The sequence below is a fragment of the Acipenser ruthenus genome, chromosome 31 (genome assembly GCF_902713425.1).
Source record: "Acipenser ruthenus chromosome 31, fAciRut3.2 maternal haplotype, whole genome shotgun sequence".
In the NCBI taxonomy this organism is placed as follows: Eukaryota; Metazoa; Chordata; class Actinopteri; order Acipenseriformes; family Acipenseridae; genus Acipenser; species Acipenser ruthenus.
Genome location: NC_081219.1, coordinates 11,653,339 through 11,673,557, shown reverse-complemented (window position 1 = coordinate 11,673,557; position 20,219 = coordinate 11,653,339). Strand labels below are relative to the sequence as shown.

At 39.5% G+C, this 20,219-nt stretch overlaps 1 protein-coding gene across 3 annotated transcripts in view; it reads left to right on the top strand.

The window, feature by feature from the left end:
* Window positions 1-2,839: 2,839 nt before the first annotated feature.
* The window catches only part of LOC117396917 (GTPase-activating Rap/Ran-GAP domain-like protein 3), a 108,807-nt gene continuing 91,427 nt past the window's right edge, over window positions 2,840-20,219 (top strand). For 2 of the 3 annotated variants that reach the window (XM_059005313.1, XM_059005311.1), the window contains exon 1: window positions 2,840-3,326. In XM_059005313.1, coding sequence (XP_058861296.1) covers window positions 3,226-3,326 — 101 coding nt within the window. In that variant the 5' untranslated portion in view covers window positions 2,840-3,225. The remainder of the gene's footprint in view (window positions 3,327-20,219) is intronic. The other variant, XM_059005317.1, reaches the window with a different exon arrangement.

Here is a 20,219-nt window from a genome sequence, read left to right as displayed (position 1 = left end):
AAAGTGGTCTCTAACTACTGTGTAGTTACTTAGTAAATCCATGTGTGCTACTTACACATAATTACAATGTTATTATGCATAGTTACATTGTACTTAATGTGTAAATCTTTTTGCAGACCCTAACCCTTTTCTGATACAATCGTGCACTTCTATACATCATGCAAAAAGGTTTACAGATTGAGTACATTGTAACTATGCATAATAACATTGTAAATACACAGTAATTAGAGATACGTAATGTCAAGTGTTACCATGCAAGTGTTAGTAAAGCAATAAGAAGCTCAAACGCAGTGCCAAAAATGAATCAGTAAAATTATGTATTCATTTAAACGAGATCATGGAATAAGCAACTTCTTTGTGTGCAGAGTTAAGATATTTTACAATAGTACAATAATAACTGAAGCTTCAATCGGGAGGTTTGGAGTCCCCTGTATATCAGAACTGTAGAGTAATCTTTACAGAACTAGAACCGGGATTCCTGTTCAACTAAACATTGCTTTTTCTTCCAGTCACCTTTCCTGTGAAGTGAGCTGTGTGACGTGCCGATTCTCCCACACTCACATCGGCCACATTTCTTATGATATATCACAGTCATCGTGCATGGGGATTGCCTTGCTCTCTGAATTGATCAAAGCCAAAGGGGACGGCTGCTTTATGGTTGAGGCTGTGGCTCACCTCTGGAAAGGACTGTAAACCAGCTGCTATGCTTGATGCCTATACCTCAGAAGACATGTCATGTTTAAAAAGCATGGTGATAACATCACGATCCACAGTGATAAATCCCCTTGAGCATTAGGAGCAGTAGAAATGAAGAGAGCGCTGTCTTCATGCATTGTATTGAGCACTTGAAACAGATCTCTTGAGACAACTATCATTCTTATTTGAATGATCTGTTAACAATATGCCCCAGGCTTGTACATGCAATGGGGAGTTGTCCAGAAATTATCACCACAGGCAATACCATATATTATACAGATTAGCATTCTGTTCAGCCACACCCCATTGATTATCTGCACCACACATCAAAACAGGGTCATCACACTACTATTGCAGTGTCGCTGGTATTGAAATTGAAGATCATTGGCTATGGCATATTCAGAAAGTTATACTATATAACAAAAGGGGGTAAACACACATACATTGCCCTAATAAGTGACTGTGGTGTTTAAACCACACAAAACCACATTCCGTTTATGTCAATGGTGAAGCCATGGATTCCAGTTCTTATGAAACAGGCATTAGGGCACTCTGAGTGAGAGTGAATGTGATTGCTGGATTATGGTATTGATCCAGCAGCACGCTAGTGAAATGAGACAAGCCTGATGGTCACCATGTTTTTACCTTTCAGCATATTTAAGAAGAGTAGTGGAATTCTCGGCTCTAGTGGATTTATAAATGCCACTCATTCAAATCCCTAGTTTAAGCACTATATTGTTCAGCAGTAGAACGCACTATGAAAGCATTACTGCTGCACAGTTTCCACAGAAAATGAATAGGTGTCTCCAGAGCATCATAACGCATTACAACAATGTCACATTAATGAGGCAGTCCGGTTCTGGGGGAACTACAGTATGTGCTATTTAAGTCCTACACTCGTGTTTTTACAAATAGCGCGTTCTTCTTTAAATGAGTTTCCATATTCTTGTGTTAATATAGTATAAAGGAATATTGAACAATTACGGGCTAAGAAGGAATGCATCAGGCACAACATGGGAATCACCGTTCTGGTTTTAATGTGATTTGTTTGTTCAGTATTCCACTGGAGCCTTACTTGACTGATGGATATAGAGAAAACGCTTCTAACGTGTGTGTGTGCGCGTTTTTGTTTTTTTACGCACAATTTGCTGACTGTACGATTCCAGTTATGAAATGCAAACTCCTATTCTTGTAAGGCTTGACAGGCTCCGTCAGGGAATCGCTGAAGGTTCTCAAGTATTTACTTTTTTTAAATTTGCTATGTGTACAGACCACACAGCAAACAGCACAGCGCCTTCTGTATAGCGTGTTCTAGTTTAAATGTCTGACAGTTTACAGTGCCACAAGTGGTAGTTCGCGGGCTATATTTCTTCTTATTCAGGTATTTATTAACTGTTTAGTTCATCTATTCAGTTGTTGTTATGGTATATTAAAACTTCGAGTAGTACACCTGACCCCCAAAAATGGTGCATACACATTTACTTACTGTAGGCCGTATACTGATATAATTAAAAAAAGAACATATTTTCAATGGTACGTACCTGCACTTGGGGAACACGCAGCGCGGTCAGCGAAACAAATTAATCTGGATTATAATTATTCGTGCTGTCTACCATTGCTATTAGAATCAATTGACCTCGACATACTCAGTAAATACACACACAAGGTAGGTTAGCTAAAATCGTGTATTGTATGTGTTTGGTAAATTAACCTTGAACAACTAAACAAACACGTAAAACTGGCTCGTTTTGACACGGGCCCATTTTGTGACTTCAACAAGCGAATTCGGGATTACCATAGGTCTTTGTGCATTACCTAGTTAAAGTTACTTAATGTATTGTTTTTTTAGTCTCTCTCTCTCTCTCTCTCAAGCAATCCCACCACTTGATCGATTGTATTGTTGAATAATTAATGCCATGCATTTATATAACGTCCCAGACTACAGAAATATATTAAGGATTTCGGGTAGAAATTCTGAAATGCGTTATGCTTTGGTAGTAAACAGATTTTTACGCATTTTACAGTATTTAAGTGATTTTTTTTTCTGTATCAAACCGGGCTTTAGGACCCAGCAGGATCTGTTGACGGCATCCGAGGGAGTGGTATATCTACCACTGAGAAGTACTGAGCCCTGACTGTATGCTGACTCGCGTTTCAGGTCATTACTTTTGAAAAAAAATAAGAGATTTGTGACTGGACAGGTACCGACCGCATCTCCCTGAAAGAAACATAAAAATAAGACCACAGTCAGTATAGATTGACTTTTCTTCTTTATCGGTTAACGACACTACGGTGCAACATATTTAATTCATCGTCTGGACGTTTTCTTTTTTCTTATATATTTTTTTTTATTTGCAAGAGAAAGTCTGCCGGTCGCTTTTATGTTTCCTTTTCAATTTCTGCACTGAAATATTCTACTTTTTTTTTTTTTTGACGGCAGTGTCATTTCTGCAGAGTTTTCGCAGTTACTGCCTGCGCTTGTTTGAGGATCAATTTATTTCCGAGTTTCTGGAGGCTGTGACTGCACTCATGAATTCGGATATCAATGTATACTTCGGTAAAGAAAGATCCTCTATAATGAGAAAGAGAGCGATGTTGCTGAGAAAGGGCTGCAGCTTTGAAATAACGAGGTAGGCTGTTTTTATTGTATTATACTACTGTCTTAAACTAGCTTGCCCGGTTTGACTAGACCCTAACAATCACATGGACCTATATGTACAATATTCTGCACAATATTTTTTTTTTACTAATAATGGTCCATTTCTGTCCCATCACTAGCAATGACTATATATGACAAGGCGTTTGTCTAATACATCATTGTTATAACTTGTCAATCTTGGAGTATTTTTTTTTAAATTTGTACTCAAGAGAATGTTGCAGTCATAGTGTACCCGGGATGTTTGAGGCCAGTCTAAGTTGCGCGCATTGCCACCCACATCTCACCGGTTACATGCTGCAACAGGACCAGGAGCCATTCCTGTCTCGTGAAAAATGCTGTCCGTATAAAGCGGATGGTAAACACTGTGTCTCTGTGTCTCAGTCACCGTGTTTGTTTGTGAACTAGGAGCATTTGCAAAGCATAGAAAACAGGACTGGCGCTATTACATTAGAACGTTTTAATAAACCTTATCTTAGGAGCTGTGATAATATTAAGAATGAAAAAAGATGGCTTTTTCTGTACCCCGACCTCCATTTAAAAGAAACATACGATGATGCAAAAAGCATCTTGGCACACTTCATACTCTAATAATACGAATAATACGAATAATATTACTAATATTATTATTAATAATAATATTTTTTATTATTATGGCTACAATTGTAATTTGTATATATGTATGAAAGATATAATAATAATAATAATAATAATAATAATAATAATAATAATAATAATAATAATAAAGTAGACAGCATTCTCTGTGTTGGAAACACAGGTGTAGCCTACTGTATTAGTAAACTGTGAACTTACTGTCAACTTCCTGTAGGAAACAAATGATGCTGGTTATTTCCGTCTTTTATTTATTTTTAAACACATTTCTGAGCCTCATAAACATTACATATCTGACTCTCACATTGCGTTAATAGTCTGTCCTCTGGGGACCAGAGGAGATAAATAACTAACTTCGCCACTGTGAGCAAAGTACTGTGAAATGTGTTTACTTCTATAGATAAACTAAAATATACTGTGACTTATTCAACTGTATAAAAAAAACCCCCAAAACACGGTTAACAACACAGTACAGGCGTACTGTATTTAATCCTAATTCTGTAAAACAGAAATTAATGGACATTTTTGAGTCATGCAAAGCAGCGTTGTGGCTATGTGTTGGTGCACACAGAATAAGATACATAAGATAAAGATACATCATTATAATCATGTTTTTAGAAATTGCTTTAAAAAGATATTTATTCAAAAACTTTTATTATTCAGAATCACATACTGTGTCTCACTATCGGTCGTAATCTAGTCCATTAGAAAATAGTAGCTATGTTTTCACCACTAGGTGGAGACATAACCACACAAAATCCACTTACTGGTCAAAACAATGGCTGAGGCGTTGCTCCCAGCGCAGTGCTGGAGTAAGGCTTTGACAATACTTAACTCAGGCAGGCAGATAGAACAGAAGAGCCGGCCTTGAACGCCAGTGAAAGCACCTGAACACCGGATAAAAAGAGTTAAACACAGAATTGCAGTTGGCATCAGAACCACTCAGAGGGATTGCAATTGAACATCAGAAACAGGTGGGGGGGCAGTAACACAAGACGTGTGAATGACTCTTTAATAAAAAAATAAAACAGTAGGTAAACAGTCAAACCCTGAATGGCTATATACTAAAAAACATAGCATGTTATTATAATATAGTTAAAACACAGACAGAAGCAACAATGCTGAGTTATTTAGTGGTGCATCTGTTGGCAAGTATTTTGGACATTTCTTAACATCTGCCTTTCTCCGTGAGAGTCCCTATTAAAAACTATCATTACTTTAATGGAAATAAGCAGCCTACAGGGGAAAAATACTCTAAAAACACTAAAAACATATGCAAAATTACCCAATGTCGAAAAAATAAAATAAATCAAAGATGTTTCAGATCACTGTACCAAGGGATTTGTCCCTACGTTCATGACGGTAATGTCTTCTGATGTAAACTGTAAAATCATCCCCAGAAGTAACTGGAGTACTTATTATTTATTCTTGATGAGCCTGCAGGCCAACTGTACTTCAAGGACCTCGGGGGAGGGAGAGTCCTCACAAGGAAGGGCACTGACAAAACCAGCCTTATGATGAGGATACAGTCCCTGCAATGTTTAAACAGATACTTCAAACATAAAAATGCACCAGTATTTCCTTTAGCCCCTGTACCTTTCATTATTGTATTATTGTGTTGATCCCTTACTCTCCCAGCCCTCTCTGGACTTTAGAGATCTGAAGTCTGGGAGTCAATGTAAAGTCCTCATAAACACTGTGTGTGCGAATGTGTTGTGTGTGTGTGTGTGTGTGTGTGTGTGTGTGTGTGTGTGTGTGTGTGTGTGTGTGTGTGCGTGTGTGTGTTGTCAGCTTGGACTGACCTTTTTAACCTTTTCAATAACATTAATTGAGAGGCCTGGATGACTGTCTCAAAGGCCTTCCAGGAGATCATAGATACAAAAAGCTCAGTGACTTCCGTGTCACAACCGATCAGCTCAGTGTGGAGTAAATGCGAGATGGCAGGGCTCTATAGGGGATTACCTCAGCATATATTTAATCTACAAACCATCTGGAGAAGCCCATTCCTGCTGCGAGGGCAGAGCTGTAAATGTGGAACTGCATTTGTGTGGGTGGGAAACCCCAGATAGCCATGACGCAAATGCTGTTTGGCTGTATATATATACATGGCATTAGTAATGCTTACCCCTTATGCAAGTTTACCATAGAAAAAGCAAAGTGTAACAAAGCATAGTGAAAGCATGCTAAAGCATAGGCAAGCATGATAAACTATAGCAAGGTTTGGTAAAGTATATTAAAAAACAAACATGGCAAACCATGGTAAAATATGGTAAATGCATAGCTTAATCATGGGAATAGCATGGTACTATTTCACAAACACCATGAAAAAGGCCACCATGGTCAACTTTTAGAAGGCACTATAGAATGTCTCACTTTTACCTACATCTTGACCATGCCTTAACATGGTCAAATATACATGTTCAGTATACAGAGAAGGCCAATTGATTTAATTGTCATTATTGCTTCACAGTGTTTTCCATTTGCTATTCAATGCTACACACATACAGCATTATACACAAAGAAACATTGCAGTCATTTATGTATAAGTGAAATGAAACCTTCTCATGATGGCTATTCTGATTGGTTTCAAATATTTCCACTATGTTTAAAACAAATTGGAAACTGACACCCCTAATCTTGACTACCGCTCATCCCAAGCCAGGTAACTGACTGTCTGCTAAATATAACACAGGTGGAGATCTTCATTCATTTAGCCCATAACTTCAACAGGTAAGAAAACAAGGGAGATGGTCATTAACTTTCATAGGGTAGGGTTAAGAAGACATTTCCATGTGGCTTGATTGGGTGGGATTTACAATATGGTCAAAAAACTGTTAGACCAAATTTAACGGAACGGTCATCTGAACCAATTGTCTGAGGAAACTACACATATCATGACCTTTTGTTAGGAGCCTCTATCTTAGGTATAGCCATGCCGTGGTGCTCTATGTAGACTAGGTCCTGCAGCACAATCAGTTGATGCATGACCTTTGCAAATTCAGTTGTGCTGTAGCTCAGAAAAGCACAACACATGGGGTTTTTTTTTTTTTGTTTTCTCAAAATATCTTTTTATTCTGATAATATTTGACAGGAAATGGTTATACAGAGTAACATGAGCTTATAGGGTAATTCAGGGTTTAGAAACGCACCCTGCACCCTGCACCCTGGGTTTCAGAACTCCCCTTGCTAAAGTATATTATTAAAATGACCACGTATCCTGCATTATCTGCTGTGAATGGATCACAGATCACAGCATGAATAAGCCTCACCTGAGTCTGTAGGTTTCATTTCAGAGTTGTTCATGCATCTGTAGGAGAGGAACAATTTATTAAACAAGGGGCTTACTTCTCAAACTGAGTGCGTAGCTAGTGTGCATTTCTAACCATGAGCAACTGCAACATTTTTAATAATGCAAAAACAAGGCACAAGGTATAGGGCAAGATTCTTCAAGCTTTTTATTCCTGCAGATCAGTCTGTTAGAAAACGACAGGTCTCAAGGTTAATTTCTCACTGTTACTACACTGTGGACCTGTACTGTTAATATAGGCAGTATCGGTGCAACAAGAAATCTATTAACAGATGGCCATTGCTCACGTGTGTGCTCACCATTCTCAGCATGGACATCTGGGTTATCACCTTGTGCTCAGTGAAAACACAGCAGTGTCCTGCATGGATCTGATGGAGACTGGGGGGGGGATCTGGCTACTGTATGGCCCCCACAGTAAGTTTCTTAACACACTGCAGAAAGACTTGACTAGTTTGCTAGGGTAGCGTTTCAATGTCATTACCTCGCTTCACCTACAGGGGTCAGTGTTCCATTACAGCTCCAGCTCCAAGTGGTTAAAAGCGCCAGTTCTAATCGTTTGTATGCAGACAATAAACAAATCCTTTTTTTTTTTTTTTTTGAATCCGCAGCTGTTTGTTACGTACCATGAAGTTAACCGGGACATGTTGCAAAGGGGGAGGATGTCTTTAAAATCTGTTTTAATTTATATATTAAAGTCCTGCAAAATCTAGCAGTAACTGGTTCCTGGTTCCTAGATCAGTCCTAAAGTGGCTATGAAGAGTGACACTGTATTTACCCTATCGCCAGTGCTTGGTGACACACACTGTCCGTTTCTCTGTGAAGTGTTGTGTCGGTATGGCATTAATATACTAATAATATCGATGTGCTCTAAAATGAATTGCAACCGCATAATGTGTAAACACTATATAACACAATTGCACCAGGTCAACCGGAGTCCTCTATCGAAGGTAGATTTGCAACCTCTTTACATAGGCGACATCTAAACCAGACCGTCCAATCAGAAAGCCACTACTCTCTATTCTGTTCCATTGTAAAAAGGTAATTGAAGCCGGGACCTTTCTTGCCCTCTGTCACAGGCAATTCTCTTCCAGGGGTCACAGGGTTAGAGAGACAGAGCAATTCTAATAAAAGACATATATAAGAATGTAGCATAACCCCAGAAGCAGGGTACATCATGTATGACAGATCAAAGTGACCGCATAAGAAAATCATATATAACTTATTTAGAATGATTGCATTCCCGTAGTTAACTGATCTGTAGCGGTAGCCTTGCAATAAGTAGTATTCCAATCTGAGATCTGTGTTCTAACTGTGTACAGTTTTACAGGTCCGTTCTACTGCTGTCTTTCCTTGTCGTAGCCATAATCAGTTTTACAGCATGCAGGTTGCATTTATTATTTAATACGTGTAAGAATGGAAATACCTACTATGCTAGTGCAATGCAAATTTATACTGAGGTCGTTTCATTCGCTTGCTCAAGGATGACCGTACTAATCTGTACGTTCCAGTACAGTACTTGATCATCCAGCGTAATCCACAGTTTAGGTTTTACGAGAATATTATTCATGAATGCCTTTTTCCTCAGCCATTTTTAACAGCACGGTTGTGACTACAGCAGAGGTGTAAATTGCTTGTGATCGCTTGCGGACATGATTCAGTTTCTGACAGCTGCTTGGCGCTAATGTTATGTAAATACAGTAGGTAACTGTATTAAAGCTACGTTTTTAGCTTTCGTGTTGTGTAAACTGTAATGTCTAGTGCTGTAGCATTTCCCACTTCCAGCATATTAAACCATGCTGATCCTGATAAAAGGATGCGCTGTCAAACAGCATATAAACACTCACAGAACAAAGCACAACAGAGTTGCTGTTTATTAAGGTCTGCCTAATAACTAGGTAAAATGGGACAGGAAAACAACACCGATATTGAACAGTGCAAGATGGAGTTTACACGCCATCATACATCAAACAGATATCAAATGTCAGGGCTTTAATCTTAATGGTATAATTAAATAACACAGGAACAGTACTGGGTAGCTGGCTATGAGCGGACAGGTTATCACACAGGGGAGTCTATCTATTGATTTAAAGGCCGGTCTAAATACCACTAGAGTTTGAATTGTTAAAAGGAACTTTGTGGAAAGCAGCATCTCTAACTGTGTTTGCGAGTCTCTTTCGTGTATTTCTGTCTTTTGAAACAAGTAAAATGCCAGGATTGATGGTAGTTAAATACTATATTTAGACCGAGGTGGGATTTAGCTCTTCCTACCATTTAGACCAGTTGAATCATTGCAGTAAAACAGAGCTTTTTCAAATTTTAGCAGAGATCTAGCACAGCTTCTTTTCATCTATTCAGCATCTGGTGTATATCTCGGGGATGGAAGTAAGGCTCCTATTGCATGGCAGTTTCCCCCATTCCAGGTGTTGATTCGCCACAGTGTATCTGTAACAAGCTCAGGTGTGTCTTATTAAACTCACAGGAAAACCAGGAATGGATCAAACTGCTATGCAACGGGAGTCAGATTTCCAACCCTGTATCTGCAACTACTGCCTCTACAGAAGAGTAAATACGATTTATAAATGAACCTGGGACATATGCGATGAAGTCCTGCAGCTGATCCACCGTGGAATGTGTCCTAATCCAGTCCTGCACAGTGTGGTTAAACTTAGTCTGTAATTGTAAGAGATGCTTACAATTGATCATCTTATGTTATACTGTACCAGTTTCATTTCTACAGCGTCCTTTGTGTTCAAGCATCCCAAGGCAAAAATCTGCTCTTAACTGCTTGCTAGTAAAAGGACAGATAGACTAATTAGAAGCTTACAGTAGATGCTGAAAGTGAGTTCCAAAGTGAAGGAGCTCCATAGCGTTTTATTCAAGTGCTTGGGATTACCAAGAGAACGTTCTTGGCAGATCTCTAGAGTGCGGGGCAGTTTGAAAGGGATAGATTACTCACACAAACAGGCAGGACCAAAAACCACAGATAGCCTTATAAAAGTGAGGAGCGACGTTTTAAAATACAGCGCTTCACTGGAAGTCAATGTACCGTAGTGACCTGACAACTGGGAAAATGTGACAGGTAGACTTGGTATGTGTGTTGGTTGCAGAATCTTAAACCGAGGTCTGGTGTTTGTAGTGAGGTGCAATTCTGCATGCTGTGGGTTGCAGAGTGACCTACTTTTTCCTACAGGCACCTGTTAAGAATTTAATTCTTGACGAGGTTTGTAACTCCCCTATACTGTAGTTTACAAGAGCTGTGTTAATCTGGGTAAACCAAGAGCCACCTGTACCGAGGCCACTGGAAACAAACCGCCTTTTTGTCTGTTGGTTCAGGGACTGATTGGATTACCGGGGTGTGGTAGATTGACTCCTCCAGGGGCTTTCATTTCGCTGCAGCACTAGAGCAGCTGGATGACACGCTGGCTGGATGACAAAGCATTAGTTGGATCATGACGGGTTTGTTAAATGGCCCGTAAGGAATCGACTGCTGTGTTCAACGCCACAGGCACTTTACTGCTCAATGGCCTCGTCTGAAAAATATATTGATCACGATTCTTTAGTCAGATATTCATGTTTTTAAAAGGCTGTGATACAGATTTCAATGTTATTTCTTGTAAAATCTTTTAAAGATGTAGTATGGATTTATTAAGATTTTTCTCTACCGAACTTGAACCCGATAACCCGCTAGTGTTGCAAGTGGAGTAGAATGTGAGCAATCAACTGTATTAGGCAGGAGGCTGAAATCAAATAGAATGAAATAAAGCATATGAACATATTTTAACTGATAAGAACAGCTGTTATTTATACAGTACTGTATGCAAAATGTTTGCACAATTATATTTTTATTCTGAGCAAGTCACTTAAGTCCTTGTGCTCCGTCTTTTGGATAAGACATAAAACACACACACAAAAAAAAAAAAACAAGGTCCTGATGTAAGTGACTCTGCAGCAGCAGTTGTTGATGCATAGTTCACCCCCTAGTCTCTGTAAGTTGCTTTGGATAGAAGCGTCTGCTAAATGACCAAATAATAATAATAATAATAATAATAATAATAATAATAATAATAATAATGATCTTGAATGAAAAACACAATGTGATTTCAATATATTTTTTGTTTATCGGTCCCCAAAAGTAAAATTCGAATGCCTGTAGTAGCGTAGAACAACCACAAGAGGGAGAAGGAGCTCACTTGATTCACTTGATGTTTTTTTTCATGTAAAAGTAGCCAGAAGCTTGTTTTATTCCTGTATCTGCCATAGCCCAGTGATAAACACATATGGAGATAAATTACTTTAATGGGTGGGGGGCACTTTGTAACTATTAGGGGGTTTGGAGATGTGTCTGTACAGTGTAAATGTATGGAAGGGATGGGGGAACCGTTCTGTGTGGCGTATTTACACAAATAGTTTTTTAAAGAGATGCAATTGTGATTTACTAGCTGCATGGCCTGTTAGGTGATGTTGCATAAGTCCCAGGTGGCAAAGCCCTAACTGTGATGTACACACGTGAGATTAGTCTTCATATCTGTCTACTAAAGTGCACTGTGTTTCATTACACAGTGCGCAGTGTGGAGTAGTGGTTAGGGCTCTGGACTTGACCGGAGGGTCATGGGTTCAATCCCAGGTGAGGGACACTGCTGCTGTACCCTTGAGCAAGGTACTTTACCTAGATTGCTGCAGTAAAAACCCAACTTTATAAATGGGTAATTGTATGTAAAAAATAATGTGTAAAAAAATAATGTAATTGTATATAAAAATAATGTGATATCTTGTAACAATTGTAAGTTGCCCTGGATAAGGGCGTCTGCTAAGAAATAAAAAAATTACACTGTACTAGGCTTTTGCCAGGAAACACAGCAGTCCGCCTTTCTAAAGCACCATTGAAAGAGGTGTGTTTGTGCCGGTGATTAAACCTTTAGAGAATTTGCATGTCAAATATACTTTACATGTTAGCCGTGCTGCTTATTCAGACAAACGTGTATCCTGCTTTTTTGTATATTTAATATTTGTGGTCAATAATGAGGTATTTTCTTCACACATTACTGGTGTACACATGTACTATACAAAAAAAACTTCTCACTGATTAATTTATTTATATGTTACCATTTAAATCCTGAGTTTAAAACAGAATTGAACAAACCCTATCTCTACTTCAACAATTTCTCTGAGTTGATATTCAATTTAATAGCAACAATGGACTTAGATCAGTAAGGTTTGTAGGTATCTTATTTATGAAACCCTTGTCTTCCAGTATTTGATATCAGTATATTGGTTTAAGCACATGCCTGTGTAGCTCAGATGTGTATTAATGTTGGTGGGAGAGGAGGGAGCTCATCTTTGAGTTATTGGGTGGTGGGGCGTATCAGTTTGTTATCCTCTGGTCCAGCATATCACCCAGATGGGTTGATAGGGATGTGGGGTTCTATCTTGTCAGCAGCCCAGTATTGGAGTATGATCTGGTCACTGCACACACCCTACTAGACGGATAAGGATAAGACATTGTCATCCTTGCGGTCCTAGCTATCGGGCCACAGTGTTGCAAAACTTTCTTACCAGCCCCAGTATGTGCAGTGTCTGTCACTGCCAGATGGAGAGCAAAAAAAAAAAAAGGCAGCATTTAATAGCTGTGAAGCAAAGAGCCTTGGGGATGCAATAAATCACCTGCCACAAGAATAAAAAAATAGCCTTATCAGAGATCACTCTGGGGTTCGCCTTTAGTATTTTCAGCTATATAAAGTATGTATTTTGGAGTGGACAGCTGTGCTTGCAAGCAGGGTGATTCTTGAGCAGATTAGGTTGGGATTGATTGAAATTCAGTGCGGATGTGTTCAATTGATTTACTGCCATGATTCAGAGGAGCTGCGCACCTAAGGGGATACAGAGCAATTGGAAACATGATGAATGGAAAAGGCAGAGGTGCAGAGAAACACTTAATTGTAATCCAAAAACTAATGACGCAGAGGCACAGCAAAGTTGCCTTTCAAGTTGTTTTAAGTTTCTGAAACAAAAACAAAAAAGGAAATTCAGACCTAATGCAGGACATATGAAAAATATCAGCATATCATATACAACTGTAGTAAAATAGCACAGAAATACTGTGATCTACAGAACGAGTTTAAAGGATTTAGTTAAGGTAGAAATACCTGAAAATACCCTTCGGTCACTGCATGTAGAATTACACCATGTTACGTTTCCTGTGTTTTTTCAAAGTGTTGGAAGGGCAACTCCTCGAACCCAATAGAATTTGCATCCTATAACGCTCTTTTCACAATTCCGAAGTTTTGACCACCGAAGGGGTTATAAATGCTTATTGCAAGTATTTGTAAACCAAAATGTTCTTCTATTTAGGGCCTGATCAATAAAGCAATTGGTTTTACAGCACATGTGTCAAGGTACAGCAGTCTACAACGGGTCCTTCAAGGGTCAAAGTATCAATCCCCACCAAGCAGTATTTATAGTATCTGGTCAGTGCAGGAACCTGCTATCTGCTATTCACAGACTGAAAACGTGTTTCTCAAAGTTTCACAAAAGCAGGACTCATCAAGTACCTGCATTGTCTGTATAAAATGATGGCATTTGTCCTAGGGTAGACTGCATTCATTTTAAAAGAACCGTCACAAATAAGCCTTGCTGTTTCTACACGTTCTATGAGCTTGCTGAATGCTGGCATGCTGCATCACATTTCCAATGTTGGCAGAGCAGGATTTGCATTCCACATATCCGCAATACTGTGACACTAAAACAAAAGCCAAAGGGGAAAAGACTCCATTAGAATTCCACAGATGACTCATTGTTTGGCAAAGTCAAATGTCACAAAATTGTCAGGTGGGTCGCGCAAATGTCATTATATCATAATAGCTGCAGGGATTGATTGCTTCTCACAAGTAATAAACTGGAGCTTGCCTACAATATTCATAGGAGGCATGTTTTTTTCATTTTGCAACCCCGTAGTTGCACAGCATTGATAAAAATGGGTTTAAATTAAAATGGTTGTTTATTACTTTCTATGTTGACTGTGTTGAAGGTGACGTTTTGGTGTTCAGTCGCACAGTCTGTGCCCAAGGGCATATAAGGGAGCTTTCCACATTGAACACCCTTTCTATCTTCAAAGCAACTCCACATCAAACATCAAAGAACCAGCCACACATGCACAACTCGATAAGGTAGGAACAAACTCGACACTATTATGGCGCAGTGATAACTGGAAGGTAAATAGAAACCACTTGATTTAATAATCATGTGGTGCATTTCAGTATATACTGTGGTAGCTGTAGAGATAAAAAGAACTAAATGGCCAGAGTGGATTGTGACACCCTTGAGAAGCTGGAGGGGGCTGGTGATCCAGGTGCTATTGATTATCATTGTGATTAAAGTTAATAAGCAAGGTCCTACAGTTATGCAGCTGGTTAACAATGTTACAGGACTTCAGCAATTAGTGACTCAGCACCCTTCTCACTCACTCAGAGAGCTGTGGCCATTGCTGTGATATGGGGATATGAGCAGTTCACACGGAATGGTACTCTCAGTAGAAGTTTCCTGGTTTGGTTTGAAAGCAACTAGGCAGGCATGGAAATAAGACTCCTATTGCAGAGCGGTTTCATCCATTCCAGGTTTTAATATGTGCTTGATTAGCCACAGTGTATAGGTATCAGGTGTGTCTTAAACTCTGGAAGGGAATACACTGCTATGCAATGGGAGACCCTGCTAGATTGGATAGCCAGACGTCTGTCTTGATGGCAGGGGAGTGCTGCATGTCCGTCTGGAGTGAAGGAAAGGTGCTTCCTCAAGGTCACAGACTGAGCTGGGATTGGAACCCGGCCGATGAATCTTTTGCGTCAACCAATAAACAGCGCTGCCTTTTAAAACCTGACCCCACAGCTCAGTTGGCAGAGAATTTGGGTGATCAAATATTTATTTGTCACTGGGAAAAAAAAAGAGCTGCAGGCTGTGTCTGTGAGAGAGACTCATTTCTGACTAAATTACTTTTTTTTTTTAGTGGTCTGCACACACGGAGAGTTACATGAAAGCAGCGGCTGCTTCCGGCTATCTGAATGCTTCTTAGCCTATGGTCAGACTGTTGAAGAGATACAATTTAAAATAATAGACAGGGATGTGTGTGTGTATGTGTTGTATTTTAAATAATCCTTATTTCTACATTGACAGGAGCTGGTGTCCCCAAATGAGAGTCTGAACCATGCTACAAAACTAGTTTGTCACTGACAAGAGTGGTTGACTCCTATGTGTTATTCTCATTACACAGGCTTCAGTACACAATGCTCCATCTATGGGCCTCAGTGCACCTTGTAACGCTAATATGCATCCCCCACCTCACTTCCTCTTCTTTTTAGAAGTTTTATTTTTTCTGTACCAGTTATTAAACTTGACAGATACTGATCTAAATGGAAACAACAGCATAGAATCACATAGAGCACAAAGGGAAGACATTTAACATGAGGAAAATGTTGATGATGATATAAAGTATCCCTTGAATTGTCTTCTGTTAACTATGTCTCACTCTAACAAGTGAGGATTTGTTCTTACCAAGTGTGATCCATCTAAGAAACACTTAGCAAGTCTGTTTCAGACCTGTGGGGGTGCCAGCCCAGGATCGCATGAAAACGAGAACCGAATGCTATCTAGATGTTAATACAGGAAACCAGCTTTACCATCTGAAAACCACGAAGAGGTCAGACTCCACTTGCTTCTATTTTTGAAAATGAAATGCATTTAATCTTCATTGTCATATTACTGTGCCTGCTCTTCAGCTCTCGGCAAACACAAGGAACGTGTGCCAATGATTGCCCTGAGTTTCCCCGGGGTGCAGAGACTGAATCGAATTGGCCTTTCTAGCCCTAATGCTGACTTCGTTCAAAAAACGTCTGGCATTACCAGTGGAATAAATCTGAAACACTGAAGCCAAACAAGCAAAAAAAAAAAAAAAAGAAAATCGATTGAAGACTTGGAGCCCTGTACCTGTGCAGAATTCTGGGCAGTTTCAAACTCTTAGTGATCCTGAAATCAGTAGACGTGTCTGAGTGTGTGTGCTAGTGTTATTGTGAATGATGAACCGCACAACACGAGGAAGCATGTGCTGTATTTTTCCTGTGATAGTAAGAGGCTGTGGGGAAACAGGAAGGCTGTACGGTAACGCACCCCTCAAACGATGTCGTCTCTCCAGGTACAGTTAACCATTAACCTGCAACACTGCCCCTAATGGACCTAAGACATACCGCATTTGTTTAATGTTGCTTTTTTCTAACTGATGTAAGTACCAATCCCTATCCATTTAGCACTTGGTAGAGTGGTGTGAACACTCGCCCCATGCTATATGTGCAGTATTTATTTTTTGCCTCATGAAGTATTCTCTACTAAGGCAATCCATTATGTCACAAGGGCAGTAATGTGGGGTGAGTAATGTTAGGAACTGGCTTACATTGAAGATCCCCACCCACTTACACACACAAACATAAGCAGCACCTTCTGCTGTACTGGCTTCACTGTGTGCACAGTTACCGTGATCACATTGTGCCTATTAAATATAAACCTTCCAATTCAAACTCAGAACGCACATTGTGACAAGGACCAGAACTGAATGGGTTAGGGTGTTAGTTAAGAGGTAATGTTAGTTAAAGCGTAATGTGTACATGTTTCTATTTTTTATAAATGACCTATTGTTATTCCTGTTGTAATCTCTCATAGGACTAGTATGCAAATAGTTTGTTTAAATGTGTAAAGTGAGAAGAATAAAATGTTGCAAACATTCTAATGAGATGTAAGGATTTTGCCTTGTACTTGGGCAATTGCTGACCATCCAAAAATTTTGCACCTCCTCTTACAAGGTGCAAACCGTTGTAGAAGCGAGTAATTAAGAGCTGTATAAAAGCACACACCTTCAGAGATCTGTCATTGGCCTCAGGATGGCTGCTGTGGTACACACTTCCTGATGCGGCGACGCTTGGCTCTTGTTGAGGAAAGGCAGGAAAACCTTCGGAGGAGAAGGACAAGACGGAGAAGACTCTGCATATTCAAACCCAGGGTCACTTTGTTTGGGATGCTGGAGGATGCGGTGGTGAGGCGTTATCGTCTCACTCTGCAGGACATCCTAGACCCAATAGCTGAATTTCACCTTTTCATCACCTGGTTGACTGTCCTCCTGGTAACATCGACAGCATTGACTTTCTCCACTGTAGAGGACCATATGGCCTCTTTGGTAGCATAACTGATGTTGGCTGAGGCTTTTCCAAATAACTCAATTTCATGCTGAGTGACCTCTTTTCCATGCGCTAAGAGGACTTTGCTGCCCTTCCTCTTGACATATTTCTTTGTTTGGTTTGATTTTCGTGCTCCACAAATCTCATACAGCGCCTGCTGCTCTCTGTACTCCTAACTCACCTAACCTCTGGACTGCAAGTGCGGCCGCTAAATACCCCGCTGCACAGGCGGTGCTCATTGAGACCCTCATTATCATGATTGCAGCTCGTGTTGAGTAATTTGCATTGCTCTTAAGCTTACATAGGCCGCAGTGCAAAGTAATTGCCTGGCCGCTAGTCAATTTGGATTTTGCAGCTGCAATTGTTTGCACTGCGCCTATACTTAAATCAGCCCCTGAATCTCATCAGAGCAGCGCAATATGGCAACACACAGAACAATCCTCACATATTCAATTCCAATGTGTTAATTACTGCTCACGGAGTTCCTGTAGGGTAATTTATTCCTTACATGTATCCACAAAACAGAAGGAATATTCTTTGTGACAAACATTAGGGAGACTAATAAAGAAGCCGTATGTAAATAGCTCAGTGAATGGTAAATAATTGGGTTCCATAATTATCAGCTACAAATACGGAAGAAGATCATGTGAGCTAAGCAAAAACCAAATTGCTGGCAGTTCCGAATGCAGTGGCTGAGTGTACATGCAGTTCACTGGGGCTAACATGCCCAATTACCATGAAGAAATACGACCGTAAACTGTGTAATCTTTAACTCTTTCAGGAACATTACACAAAGACTACTCTAGTATCATTCATTATAAAGTTTCAATGTCTTGTAAAAATAGACAGATTACTATCAGTATTAGTTTAGTTAACCTGTATATTTGTGTGTGTGTGTATACACACACACATACACTGCATTCCCTAAAGCACTGTACCAGATTAAAAACACCTTGAATTGACCATAGACACACACAGACAAATCAAACTGAATGTATATTGATTGCAGATACACAATACTTCATGGATTCAGTTAAGTGGTTTTGAAGATCTCATATCTAGTGTATGGTGTTACATAAGTGGATAATACCTTGTACAGATGCCCAGTTCTGTATCTTTATTTGCATTCCTATTGGAGTGGCTATAGTTTATGTATACCTCTCTCTTCATTTAATGAATGGTACATTTATTCAGACAATTTTAAAAAAAGCATTTAAGCTGCAAGGCAAAGCTATGTCCCCTGCTAGTTTGCAATGTAGCAGCTAGGAAACGTTTGAATATGTGTTTGCCTCATACAGATAGGAATACATGGTTAACTGAAGGAATACTCAAAGAACAAATATAAAACTGAAAGACAAATGGAGATCTTTCTCACTGTCTCTCAAGCGTTTGCCATTTTATAAGTTTCTTTTAGTATTACCACAGTACCACAGTGCAGTTTTCAATTAACTTTCTTTAAAATCTGAAACAAAAGGAATGTGTTATTTGATGTTATTTTCAGCCTGGACATTTGTAATTCATTGTGTTCTGTGGTCAGTATTTGCTGCTGGTGGTCTGTCAGTCAGCAGTTACCACAGGGAATGCACTGGGACATATTGAGCCCAGTGTAAAGCTTTCAAATCTAGAGCAAGCTCAATATTTTGATTTGAGCTGAAGTATGTCTGACACCCACACAGTGTGTGTGTGTGTGTGTGTGTGTGTGTGTGTATAATGTATGTAACTGTGTTTTGTGTTTTGTGTGTGTGTATTTAACAACATATTACAAGCATTTTAGGGAGAGATTTGAAGCCTCTTTTATGAGGAACGAGAATCTAAAGCCCCTTTCACACTGGCACTCCAACCCTGGTCGCAGTGACCCACCTCAGGATGTGGGTTCACACGCTTTGACCCGGGTTGAGCAAGACAAAATGCTTGACTGAGCCGACACAACAACAAACAGCCGCGCCTGCATGAAAGTTTCACTTCCGCAACGTATTCTGTTTAGCCATATTTTTGTTGATTGAGACACAGCATGAGTCAGATTGCAGCAGGGATGTAGAAACATTTGCTCTAATTAAAAATTTGGCAGACGGTTCAATCCTGAGAAGCTTGGATGGAAGCGTCAGTAACAAGCTGCTTCCGGGGCATTGACACGCGCATTGTGCACTTGCGTCTGTCACCCAGGTCAACCCTGCATTATCAAAAGCAGTGTGAAATGGCATACCCGACCCGCATGACACCAGGTTCTGCCCGGGTAGGTTCTGACCCAGGTAGAGCATGCCAGTGTGTAAGGGGCTTAACATATTAAGTAAAATATGCAGTATATTAAGATCAATTTAAAGATTAGATACTTACATTTTAAATTATTATTGCTGTATATTTGGCACCAATACAGAAACTGGTAGTATAACTGAACTACACCTAAAATAAATAGACATTTCTAATATCTAGGCATAGGCAACTGCGCTATGTAAGGGTCTTTGGCAGAGTGGCTATGGCTATGAAGACTGTAGCAGCACATTCTATCTTGGTTGATAATAATTAACAGTTAAATGAAGTGAACTTTAAAAAAAGATTAGATAGTAGAATTTACTTTGGCTAAAAATAAAATTAGATACGTTCATATATCTGTCAGGGAGAGAGGTTTTCAAGAATTCATCAAAGAGTTTAGCAGGAACACCCTGGCATGAAAGATGAAAAAAAAAAAACTGATGCTGTTCTTTGAACGATATTTATTGCTTTGCAGTGAAAATAGAAC